Genomic DNA, 13,318 nt, shown 5'->3' on the forward strand with positions numbered 1-13,318 from the left:
TGCAGATTTAATGAGCCTGCCTTGTGTGTCCTAATCAAAGAAACTGATAGAAATATTGACCTCTAAAGAGCTAGACTTGCATAGCACATCATCAGAGATTTCCCTTCAGGTCCACAGGATTTTGTCTACAAGGATCTTGTCTACAAGTTTATCATGACACACTGTCAACTACTTGCATGTCTTCATTTCAGGGTTAGTTTTCCACCTTCCAGTTTAGTTACTATCAAGAAGAGAAAGTGTGGTTAGGCTGGTATAATCTGATCTTAGTGACCTATTCCCTTGCCAGCAGCCCATATAATAATGTCTTTGAATCTTGTGCGGAGTGTAAGCTCACACGGTCCAAATGCTGATTGACACCCGTCTCTGTCCTGTTTGAGAAAATGAAAGCCACATTTTCCCATTATTGGTTTCCTGGTATTCACCTATTTTTCCTAAATCCTTAGAGGGCTGAACTCATCAAATTCTCCTGGTCTTTGAAATTCTTACAAAGTCTTCTTCCTAGGAGGAGAGGAAATGGAAGGAAAATGCCTGTTGAGTTATGTTGCCAAATATTATCAAATATTTTAGATTCAAGCATTAGAATGAAAAAGAAAAGGAGAGGCCACTCAAGTTGGGAATTGAGATAATAAAAATGGTGTTGGGGAATATTATGTTTTCCAGATGCATATGAAGGATCAGGTGACATTAGGACCACAGGATCAAATCTTTATGTTTTCATTGCTAAATTCTCTCTTCTGTGCTTCAGTTTCTTCATTACAAAGTGGGAATAATAATAGTACCTATCCCATAGGATTGTTAGGATGACTAAATAAAATAATGTGCCTGGTGGATGGTGTGCTTTATATAAATTGTTATTATTCATTGAGTACATGCAGAATTCTCTATAGACATAGACATTTCTGATTGTTAAGGCTTGGTCAATTGAATTCTGGTTTACAAAGCATTTTTTCCTAATATATTCTCATTTAATAATTATAACGGTTCTGTGAGATGTAACCATTAGTACCTCAAATTCCTAACCTGCAAAACGAGGGTACTGTCTACTCATGGCCACACAGTGAGGAGGAAGCAAGCCCTGTTTCTTATCTCTTAAAGATCACTTATCACATCTGAGCCTGAATTTCCTCATCTGAAAAATTGAGGGGGGTTGGCTGATCTTTGGGTCCTTTCTAGGTCTTGAGTGCTGTGGCTAGTATAATCCTGACACCTAGAGCATATAACATTTTTAAATACATCTTCAGGTGCTTCATGATTTGGAAGTGTGTTTAGTCAGGTTCCCTAGGTTGAACTCTTGAGAGAGAGATTTTCCCTGCAAGTTCATTGGAAAGTGCCCTCATGATCAAAGGAAGCAGGTCTGAGCAGAAGGAAGAAGTAAACTGTGATGCGGTTGCCACAAAGAGCTCTGTAGCTGGGTTTGCCCGTCAAGAGTTTCCCCAGGGTGGGGCTTGAGAGTTGAAACTTTATACCCATGCATCAGCCATTCAGTGGATGTGGGCTGTCTTAGGAGGAAGCTTTGATCTTGGGTGAGGTGGTTCTCATTGATCAAGAACAAGTCATAGAGAGGGACTCCGCTGGAAGCTGTCGCGTCATCTCCCTACTTCTGGAGGAAAGGCTCTTGTCTTGGAAGGGGAATCTGGACAGTGTACCACAGCATCTACCACAGGGAGTAAATCAGACCTCCACAGAGGCAGCTTGGCAGTGGTCAGTTGAAATCAAAAGAGCAGAACACATTGATGCATAAGGAAACCTGAGATTTTGCTTTGGGACTTAACTGTTATCTTTTGCATTCTTCCTAGTATTATGCAGTTGCTTGGTGCATTTCCTTCACCCAGTGGTCCTGCCTCTCCTTGTAGTCTGGTGAATGAGACCACTTTGATCAAATACTCCAGGCTACCAACCATAAACAGGCATAGCTTTCGATACTTTGTCTTGGATAACAGCGTCATCCTGGCAATGCTGGAGCAACCTCTTGGAAATGAACAGAGTAAGTTTCAGCACTTTGGGCCTTCTCCACTGCTACATCTACATGTTCATCAGTATTAGCAAGCTTTGTTTCCAGGATCAGGGAAGGAAAGACTGCAAATTCTAAGTAATTCTGCATTTGTCAAAAAGACTTCTAGCTGTGGGATTTTAGCAACAGAAAATAGAGGGTCAGAAATGGAATATATACATGTAATATAGAATCTTTGTATCAGAAATACCAGAAAAGAACTCTCTGGTTTTATAAGAAGTTTGTTTTAATGGAGTTGAAGTGTTTTCTGACATTACTCTATAAAAATCATTACTCATCTTCCCTCCTTGAACTTTGGATTCTGCCCCTCTCCTTTCCTGCCCCTCACTCCACATTGTTCTATTTCAGTTATTGGTGCCTTGCAAACAGGCTGGAAATGTGAGGAGTCATCTTTGCCTTCTCCTTCCTGTTACTCTTGTATAATTGGTTTCCAAGTTTTCACCTTCCCAGAGACTCTTGAATCTTTCCTTTACCCTGCGTCCCTCCCACTATACCCAAATGCAGGGCCTTATTGTTTCTTACCCAGATTATTGCAGTTGCTTCCTACCTAGTCTGATCCTTCTTCCATCTGGTTCCAAAGTTTGTTACCCTTACCTCCTTCCTGCTTGCTGCCACCATCATATTCATCCTCAGATACAGATCTGACCATGCCAGTGCTCTCCTGAAAACCCTTTAGTGGTTTTCCACTGAGACAACGCACTGTTTTCCTCCTCTCCCTTCTTCACCCCATGATAAACCGTCTCAAGGTATGCGCTTACCACTCTAACCCAGACTAGTCAAAGTACATTTTTTTCCTGATGGTAATTGGAATCAGCTAAAATAAAAGCATTGTTATGAAGCATGTTCTCAGAGACCTGTATGGCTGGGAAGGTGAAGGAAAGTGATGGTTACAGAATCTATGGGCATTCAGAGACCCAGGGAATCACCCCGTGTATAATTCCCTCATTCACAGGTGAAGAAACTGAGGCTCAGAGAGAGTATGTAACTTGTCCAGGGTTACTTCAGAGGTATATGGTATGACTAGGACTAGAATCCAGATTTTCTAACCTCATTCTGTCCCTTTCTGTTATCATTGCCCCATAGTGATAGGATTTTCTCAATAGTTAAAAATTTTTCAGTACAGCTTAATAGTTCATTATAATTAATAACAGAAGAAGGGAGAGAGAGAAGTTTGAAGAGGTTTGACCCCCACACCAGGGGCAAAAGGTAGTAAGAACAAGGATCTGGGCACTCAGGAAGTCTATCCTGAGTTCTTTTCTCACCTTTTTCTGTGCTTCCCTTGGGATGGAAGGGTGCCTGCTTGTGTTAGACAGTGGTACACAAAGGCATGGGTGAAGGTAACATCAGCACTGTAGGCAGCCAGTCTGTCTTCTTGCACGTAGGTCGTTGCCATCACTGGGCTTTGAGAGTATTGGCTAGGACAGTGTCTCCCAAAACTGTGTAGGGGTACCACAGGAGGCATATGAGATGATGTTAGCAGATATGTTGGTGAACATTATTTTATGTATTTTTAAACGTGTTTAAAAAATGCATAATGACCTTACTAAAATTCATGATTTTGCATTTAAAGTAAAAATATACAATTTCCTTTTAAAATAAAATTTTAAAGTTAAAAAAGAAAGTGGTTGAAACAAAGTAAGATAATAGTACTTAAAGTGCATTGATAATGCAGAAACCACAGAGTGGTAACAAAAGAGTGAACGTTTGGGAAACACTGTGCTAGGGCTTTGATTATTAAAAGCTCTGCAGTTGATAACAGGTTGTATTTTAAATGGTTGTTGTCTGTAGTATAAACTTTTATACCAACATTTTATTCTAGATGATTTTTTCCCCTCTGTTACTGTGCTGGTCCGGGGAATGTCTGGAAGACTTGCTTGGGCACAACAGCTTTGCCTTTTGCCCAGAGGAGCAAAAGCAAATCAGAAGGTATCCATCAGAAGTTACAGGGAAGTGATTAGGAGTGCGTGTGTGTGCGCGCGCGCGCGCGTGTGTGTGTGTGTGTGTGTGTGTGTGTGTGTGAGCGCATGTGCATGTTATGATTTAAAGATAAAATAGCATTCTAACAGAAATCACAGATAAAATAAATATTTCTTATCCTAGCCAGGATCTGTCAGTGGGTCACATCAGAATCATCCTAGGAGCCTAGAATACCAGATCCACTGAATTAACTCTTTAAAGACATGCACAGGGCAAATGTATCTTCAAAAAGCTTTCCAGATGATTCTGGTGTCCATTCAGGATTATGAACTACTGTTCTGAACAATAGCCCCAGTTTTTTTCATGCAGTGTTAAATATAATAAAACTCAGGCACATACCATGTATGAAAAAAATTTGGCCAGACCCTTGACCTCTCTGGCTATAGGATTTAGTTTAAATTGTTTTTATATGTATTATTCCTGTATAGTTGGTAATATACTCTATAATTTTAAAAAATACGCTATATAATTTAATGAAATCTTATTTTGGGGTGGCACAATTTATTTTCTTTGTAACACTTGTAATTTTGTGAATAAAGTTTGCACATGGGAGACATTTGAAAATTCAGATGATGAAGAAGAAATTTGCAATCACCCATACTCTCACCTCTCCGGAAGTAGATAGGCTCTGTTAATATTTTAGTGGATTTCCTTCCAGTCTTTTTGTGTACACAGTAGCAAGCAGAATTTGAGTCATTTTTGTATACTGCTCTTTTCATTTAGCACATTGTTAGCTTTTACTTATGTTACTAAAAGTTCTTTAAAACATGACTTAGTAAAATTTCTCCAGCATTTAAGAGAGACACCCACAAAATTAGAGCATGTGTCTAAAATCATTTAACATCCTAGATGTCTCTGTTAGATGAGGTATATTTCTCACCCTGTGAGGAGCACACCCTCATTTTCTCTTGGAGGCATTGTGTAGACCACATTCTGTCAGTAGTACTGTAAGCCACTACATTAGCTTTAAAGGCTGCTGAGGAAGATTGGGAAAGAAGCTAAAATTTGTTGATGCTTTAATATGTGCCATACACATTTTTATTTAATCTTTGCAACAGTCTTGTAATGGGTTATTTCCATTTTTTAGATGTGAAAATGGAAATCACATAGCTAATGTATTGAAGCAGGGATTTGGAGCCACGAGGACCTAGATTTGGTGCCCATACTCTTCATTTAGGCCATGTTAAGGTTCAACTTGAACTCACTGTGTAGAGATACCCAGTGGACTTAAACCTGTGCATTATTATATGGAATGATTTGAGAGCCCGTAGGGAAGAAGGGAGTTTGAGTCTTAAGCTCTGGAACACCTTATCCGTTGGCTTACCACTGAATGTGGGAGGTTCTGGCTTAGGGCAGTAGAGGTCACAATCCATTTACTAGTCAAAAAACCTATTAAGTTGGTGAACAGCTTCATAAAAATAAACACTTGGACCAGGCTGTATACCTTTACTGTTAGCAGTAGTATTTGCAGATTCTTACTGAGTCCAGTGTTACATGATCCCAGGGAAACACAAGCATCAAAATGACCAGGGAAATACATGTCATTACAGATGGCACCAATATAATAAGCATAATGTTACTTGTTTCATTTCAACAGCTTTTTGTGCCTGAACTTCGTCCAGTTCCTAAAAATGATGTTGGATTTAAATACACCGTAAAACATCGACCATTTCCTGAAGAGGTGGATAAGATTCCTTTTGTGAAGGCAGATCTGAGCATTCCGGATTTGCATGAAATTGTCACTGAAGAAGTAAGATAAATTATTGTCAGCTCTTGTTAAGGGAATGACTGTAAACATTCTTAAACAATTGCTATGGTCAAGACACTGCCTTTTTTTAGTGTAACTGGAGGTGATTCATAAAATGACCTGGATCTCTGTCATCCAGTAGGTTACCATGTAGTAAGACAAGTACATATTGTGGCTAACTGAAAGGAACTGGATGTCTGTTAGAGAGAGGTGTCATTGGGCTGCCTGAGCTGGTCTGTGGTAGGTGTCTATAGTATGGTGACGTGACCAGACTCTAGTGGAGGATATTTTGAGAAGGTAAACCAGTTCAGAGACTATTATGAGAGTCCAGGTAGGGGAAAGGAAAGACTACCTCACTGATAGTGGAAGTTTAAATATATGGAATTTATTGAAGATCCAAACAGTCTTGGATTGATGTTGGAAGGAAAGGAGTCAAAGAACTTTAGGTTTTGAGCTTGAGCAACAACAAGGTATTACTGCCATTTACAGCAATATGATTAGTTAGGAAGAGGACAATTTTGGAAAGGCAAGATAAATTCATTTGGTTTTAGATTAATTTAGATTTTCAATTAGATTAAGTAATTCATATTTTAGATCAAGGGGGAAGAATTTTTAAGAAGTGGGGACAGAGGTGTGTCAGGGCATAAGAGAATAGAAGGGCAGGAATGGAGGTGCCCTGCACTGTCAAGTGCTGGAGAGATGAGAGAGAAGGAACACTAAGAAGAGGCCCCTGGATTGTTGCATGAAACTGTAGGTGACCTTTGAGAGCTGATTCAAAGCAGTGTTAAAGTAGGGACACTGTAGGGCTGGGGAGGAAATGGTTAATGAGAGGCAGTGAATAGAAACTATGCAGTTTTAAATTCAAGGATGGAAGGAATATGAACATGCTTAGAGGTTGAAAGGATGGAAGCAGTGGAAAAGGTTCAGCATCTGCTACCTCTGTAAGATGGACTGAAGAAATGATAATAATAGAGTAAGGCCCTGGAGGCAGTAGGGTCAAGAATTTGTATGACTGTGTCTAGAAAAGGCATATACTTTTGGTAAGATGGGGGAAGAGAGAATAGGTGAAGGTTGAGGCATTTAGAGGTCTTCCACGTTAGTAATGGAGGGAAATTGAAGGAACTTAGGTTAAGTTTAATCTTAGTTCTTATCAATGAAATAGGGAGTCAAAGATGGCTCTTAAGATTGCCAGGCAGCCCAGCAGAGGTTAAGTAACATTATCTGTAGTGAAGTCCCTCTACTGGCTTTCTTCAAAAGTCTTTGGGATCTAGAGGCATAAGTAAAAAAACTTGAGTGGTGTGGAGATTGATGGTTGAGAATATGGAACAACACAGCCATTTATATGCTTAAGAGAAGGGAATTAAGATGTTAGATTTGGGGGCTTAGTTGGGAAATAGATTAAGCCAGGATGCTAATGGCTTGTGAAGGAGGGATTGAATGCCTGTCAGTTATGGGAAGGCATGGCTTGGGGAGTAAAGGTGTGGGAGAGCTGCATGAAGTCAGCTTATGATTAGAGAAGGGAATTTGAGAATTGTAGCTCTTCAAAGTACAGCACATCTGAGGTACAGAGTGCGCTCATGGATGGCCAGAGTTGTGAAGGTCGGGGAGGTTGTAGAAGTAAAAGCCAGATTGCTAGGAGGATTTTTCTTAGTTTCAAAAATTTAAATAATTGGTTTATTTCAGTTAGAAGAAAGACATGAAAAATTAAGGAATGGCATGGCCCAGCAGATTGCTTATGAAATTCACCTTGAACAACAAAGTGAGGAAGAATTGCAGAAGAGAAGTTTTCCTGATCCGGTTACAGATTGTAAACCCCCACCTCCTGCCCAGGAATTCCAAACAGCACGCCTTTTCCTTTCACACTTTGGATTTTTGTCCTTAGAAGCATTGAAGGTAATTTTCTAAATTTCTGTGACTATAAATATATTGATCAATTAACATCAGTTGATGATAGCTAAAGCATTTTTATGAGGATAGAAGGAATTTTTTTTTTAAGTTAAGTCTTGCCCTGTATGGAGTAAATGAAATTCTGTGGTGCTGTTTAGTCTAAGTTCATCCCAGGAATGCTTTCAGAGTTCTGTCTGAGGGGACTGCTTTACTAATACATCCAGTTCTCAATTTCCTGGCTAATATAGGATCCACATCACATACATAAATGAAATCTATAGATAATTAGAAAAGAATGTTAAAAGTCTTCCTCTAGTAAGTAAAATTTATTACCAAAAGTATAGGCTATAATTGACTTCACTGTTTCATGCCACTTTTGGGAAGAAACAAATCCTTGTGAGCCAAGCACTTATTAATGTTTGGCAGTTTCTAAGATAGGACTGCCCAGGTTTACCCTGGCATCACTACTTGCCAGCTATGTGGTCTTGAGCAAGTTGCCCAGCTTCTCTGAGTCTTATAGTTGCTCATCTATAAAATAGGGAGGATAAAATTATCCATCTCATTGTGGTCGTATAAGATGCTTCATGTAATACTTAGCACAAAGTAAGCCAGCCTGTAAGGTAAATTTAGCAGTATTCTTAATTCCATTATCCTTAAAACAATTTTACAAGGAAAGTGATACTATCTCTGTTTTATAGATGTGGAAACAGAGGTTCAAAAATATGAAGTAGCTTGTGTATGGTGGATTTGCAGTTTGTACTAAGGCCTCTGTTTTGAAAAGCACAACTAAAGACTGCAGGGCAAAAAGTTGCTTATTGCACAAGTTGTCCCTTGCGCGTACTCCCTAGCAGCTACTTGGTTAAAGACCATTTCACTTTTTAAGAAAGCAGAGGAACACTGCTATAGCACATAGATGGAAAATACTCACACTGTAGAAAGGTGAGTTGGCAATGGGAAATGTGAACATAAGAACTCCTTTAAAAAGCAGAAGAGGAAGGAGATGAAAATAATGAGAAATACAGGGGCAAATATGGAAGGCAAGGAACAAAGATACAACCTACAAATGATTAGTGATATTCCTAACAGAGAAAATTGAACAGAGTAGAAACAGTAAATCAAAATATACTAGAATAAAATTATTACATCCTATTGACTGAAGGGAGATAAGAAGAGCCCTAATAAGAGGCAGTGTGTGTCTGAGCTTGTAATTTTCTATTCATGTTGTCCTAGTTGAAATTTTAAGCTTTCAAGAAAATAGCTTTTAAGCTCTCTCATGCTTTCTCATCCATGTCAGAACATACATAAAAGAAAGTTGTCTGGTTTACTTTCTGAATCTTACCATATCTCTCATTACTTAAACCTGGCAGCACATACATACAGAAAGCTATAAAACAATTTTATGTATGAATATATGTACTAAAGTATTAAGGAGAATGCTAGTAAAAGTGAGTTCAACAGCATGATAAGCAAATTACCTTCCACAATCAAGTAAGATTTATTCTAGGAACAAAAAGAGAGTTAGTTATTGAGGAATATTAGGAAAGCTATTAAGGAATATTTTGATCTTATTAGCAGATCAATCAATAAAATAGTTAATATATTCAGTGGAACAATATTCATTCTGATTTGAAACAAAAGAAACAAACAAACACTTAAGCAGGACTATAAATGTAGATCTTTCTAAATGGCCGCCCGTAAGAAACTTGAAGCACCCTTTGTTAAAGTCAGAGGTAAAGGATATCTACCTTGACCACTAACACTGAGAATTTTTTAATCCATGAAATTTTTTATTTTAAAATAATACAAATTAACAAAGCTACCAAAAAAGAAAACCCTCTGCCCCAGGTTTTCCTTATGGTAACATCTTATGTAACTGTAATACAATATCAGAACCAAGCAAGTCAGTGAAATATTAAAAGAAACCAAATAAGAGGTAAAAAAAACCATTGGGAAGACAGTTCACAGGCAATATGACTTCGAATTAGACAACCGTAAGATAATCAAAAATGTTTAAAATGAATAAGAGAGTTAAGATCATGCACAAAAAAGTACAGAAATTAATGACTATAGCTGTAATATCCAGTTAAAAATATAATGTCAAATTCAAATATTCAATTTATAGCTGTGATACTGACAGAAGTTACCCAACAGACTATATAGAAGACCTAGAGGAAAAAACTTAAAAGTTATTAAAAGATACAAATGTGTACATGCTGTATTCCTGGATTAGAAGGTCATTCAGAGAACAAGCTGATGAAATAACTTACTTAAAAAAAAAGGAATTTGGAGGCTTTGCCCTACAGGGTATTTTACAGCACATGACAGATCCATAATTCCTTATCCATAATTTCAAAGAAAAATGTAGAAACCAGAATTTTTTATATATATTTGTAGCAAATTCATTTAGGGGCAGGATCTGACACAAGGCTATTTGTAGTCTTTACTTATTTCACTTAGTGTGAATATTCTTCTGTTTGCAGAAATAATGTCTTTGGTTTTGGGTGTTGCCCTAGCCCTTCTTGGAATGTTACATATAGACTAGAAGACCAGGCTTTACAATCCTTGCTGATGTAGAAAAGAGTTATCCTTGCCATCTCTGGGGGATACTTTCCTGAAAAATACATTGGGTGGCAAGACCTTGTTGAGCAAGATCAAGATCTCAAAGAAGATAAGGAATTAAGGAGAAAACAAAACAAAAAATGCATTAAAAAAATTAATAGACTTAATTTTTTTAGAGCAGTTTTTGGTTCTCAGAACAATTGAGCAGAAAGTAGAAAGATCCCATATATTCTAACATGCTCCGCCCTGCGCCCCTCTGCCCCAGGTTTTCCTTATTATTAACATCTAACATCTTGCATTGGTGTGGTACATTTGTTAAAATTGATGAACTAATAACCATGCATTCTTAACTGAAGTCTGTAGTTTACATTAGGTTTCACTCAGTTGTACAGTTCTATGGGTTTTGACAAATGCATAACATGTCCACCACTACTTGATTATACAGAATAGTTTCACTGCCCTAAAAATCTACTGTACTCTGCCTATTCATCCCTCTCTCCCCGCCTTCCCATACCACTGATGTTTTTACTGTCTCCACGGTTTGGCTTCTTCAGAATGTTATCTAGTAGGAATCATATAGTATGTAGCCTTTTCAGATTGGCTTCTTTCACTTAGCAATCAATGTGTATTTAAGATTCCTCCACGTCTTTTTGTGACTTGATAGGCTTATTTCTTTCATCACGTTTATTTATCCATTCACTTATAGAAAAACATCTTGGTTTTTTCCAAGTTTTGGTAATTGTAAATAAAGCTGCTGTAAACATTTGTGCACAGGTTCTTGTTCCACATTCGTTTTTAATTCATTTGGGTAAATACCAAGGTGTGTGATTGCTTTGTTGTATGGTAAGACTATAGTTATCTTTGCAAGAAACCACCAAACTGTCTTCCAAAGTATCTATACCATTTTGCATTTCCACCAGCAATGAATGAGAAAAAAATGCAAAAAAGAAAAAGAAAGAAAAGATTTCCAGGAAGTATGAAATATTATAGAGAAAATCAGATCAAAAATTACAACTTAGTATGATCTCAGTTGTCTTTTACCAAAAGAGGCAAGTGAAAGAAATGTAAAGAAATACACAAGAATGTTGGTTTCTTTAGTTTAGGATTATGGTTGTGCTTATTCCTGCCACTTTATGATTTTTTTACCTTATTAAACCATTAGTATATATAATGCTGTTTAGTATAATTAATAGTAAAAGAGATAATAACTTCTCCTTTCTTCGCTTGGTGGTAGGAACCTGCAAATAGTCGTCTACCTCCTCACCTTATTGCACTTGACTCCATGATACCTGGATTTTTTGATGACATTGGGTATCTGGATCTCTTGCCATGTCGTCCCTTCGACACAGTTTTTATTTTCTATATGAAACCAGGTCAGAAAACAAACCAGGAGGTAAGATTTCTGAATTTTTGGGTAATTTTTTATGCTATAAAAATTTATACGCTGTAAATGTAAAAAATTTTGCACAGCTTGCACTTATCCATGGTAAGAGGTGAGTTGTATAAAGACTTGTTATGAACCAGTTCAGAAACTGAATTAGTAAAAACTATGATGCTTACAGACTCCAAGAAGGGACTAGCGGTTACCAAAGAGGAGGGGTGGAGGAGGGTGGGTGGGAAGGGAGAGAGAAGGGGATTGAGGGGTATTATGATTGGCACATATGGTGTGGGGGGATCATGGGGAAGACAGTGTAGTACAGAGAAGACAAGTAATGACTCTGTGGCATCTTACTACACTGGTGGGCAGTGACTGCAATGGGGTATGAGGGGGACACGAAAATATGAGTGAGTGTAGTAACCACATTGTTTTTCATGTGAAACCATCATAAGAGTGTATATCAATGATACCTTAAGAAGAAAAAAAAAACCTGATGCTTAGAGTTCTGAGTCTTTTGACTCTCAATTGATATAATTTAGAGAGCTATAGTATGTCTTTCTTCCCCTTAAGAAATTCAGATTCATAAGAAAAAAGTAGTTAAAATAACAGCAGGTTAACCATTAAAAGCTAAAGCTAGGCCTAATTGCTTAAGAAGAGTAAAATGATATTTTTTGTTGTTTAAAAACAATAACAGCAACAGTTATTTACTGAAATCTTCCATGTGGCTTGTGCCAGGGTATAAAAGTGAGTAACAGTCTTTCCTCTTAAGGAGCTCACGTTCCGGGTAATTTCATGAGCAAATAATTTCAGTTGAGGCATGCAGTCTATGCAGTGGGGAAAACACCTGAAATCAAGTAAAGGATAAAAACAGAAGACTAAGTAAAATACAGTTGGATACTTGTAAGTATGAAGAAAAGGATGAAGAAAAGGGCAAGCTAGGTTAGAATGGAAAACAGTGCAGATGGAAGAGTTGCAACATGGCATAGGCAGATGGTTACCAATTGTGACTAGGAAAGGGCCAATGGAAGATTTATGAAATATACTATTCAGATGTGTAGGGCACTGTGACTATACAATCCAGGAATTTTACTGTAATCATTGTAAGAACATTAGATAATCAAATTGAGCACATATTAAATTTACCAAAGTCACAAAATGTTTGTTTATACTTGAAGCACTATTTCAGATTATTGGTAAGCTGCTAGAAAAGGAGATTGATTTATGAGAAAGTTCTTCTCATTCATGTATATTGATTGAGTAAACATCTATTAAGTGTTTGCTTTTAGGTAGGTGCCGTGGTTATATCAGTGAACAAGGTTTCTAGTCTCCGAGAACTACCATCTAAAGGGGAAGAGACATGATGGAACAACTATAGTAAGGTGTGCTTATAGGAGCTGTAATAGCAAAACCTGACCTGGTTTAAAGAAAGTATCCTGGAAGAAAAGACATCTAAGTTGGTGTTTGAGGTACACATTGGCAGTAGGTGAAAAGTAGAAGCAGGTTATTACTATAAAGTAATAGCATGTGTAAAAACCATGGACGTAAGAGAGAATTACATCTCAGAATTCATTATTGGGTTCAGTATTCTTGGAGCTTGGGAGAATGTGGGCTCATGGTAGATGAGGATAGGACTGGTAGACTCAAGTTGTTTGAAGAACCTCAGTATAAAAACAGGGGACTAATTACAGGGGTTGGAGATTTATTTTGAAGGAAATCTAATGCATGGTTCATATGAGAATAATGGGGCCATTTTTTTCCT

At 37.6% G+C, this 13,318-nt stretch overlaps 1 protein-coding gene across 6 annotated transcripts in view; it reads left to right on the forward strand.

Annotated features, from left to right (window-relative positions):
- The window catches only part of RALGAPB (Ral GTPase activating protein non-catalytic subunit beta), a 108,885-nt gene that overhangs the window by 76,500 nt on the left and 19,067 nt on the right, over positions 1-13,318 (forward strand). For all 6 annotated transcript variants that reach the window (XM_036902295.2, XM_036902297.2, XM_036902298.2 and 3 more), the window contains 5 exons: positions 1,797-1,984; positions 3,831-3,937; positions 5,586-5,738; positions 7,419-7,628; positions 11,416-11,574. In XM_036902295.2, coding sequence (XP_036758190.2) covers positions 1,797-1,984; positions 3,831-3,937; positions 5,586-5,738; positions 7,419-7,628; positions 11,416-11,574 — 817 coding nt within the window. The remainder of the gene's footprint in view (positions 1-1,796; positions 1,985-3,830; positions 3,938-5,585; positions 5,739-7,418; positions 7,629-11,415; positions 11,575-13,318) is intronic.

This window comes from Manis pentadactyla, chromosome 5 (assembly GCF_030020395.1).
Source record: "Manis pentadactyla isolate mManPen7 chromosome 5, mManPen7.hap1, whole genome shotgun sequence".
NCBI classification, from domain to species: Eukaryota; Metazoa; Chordata; class Mammalia; order Pholidota; family Manidae; genus Manis; species Manis pentadactyla.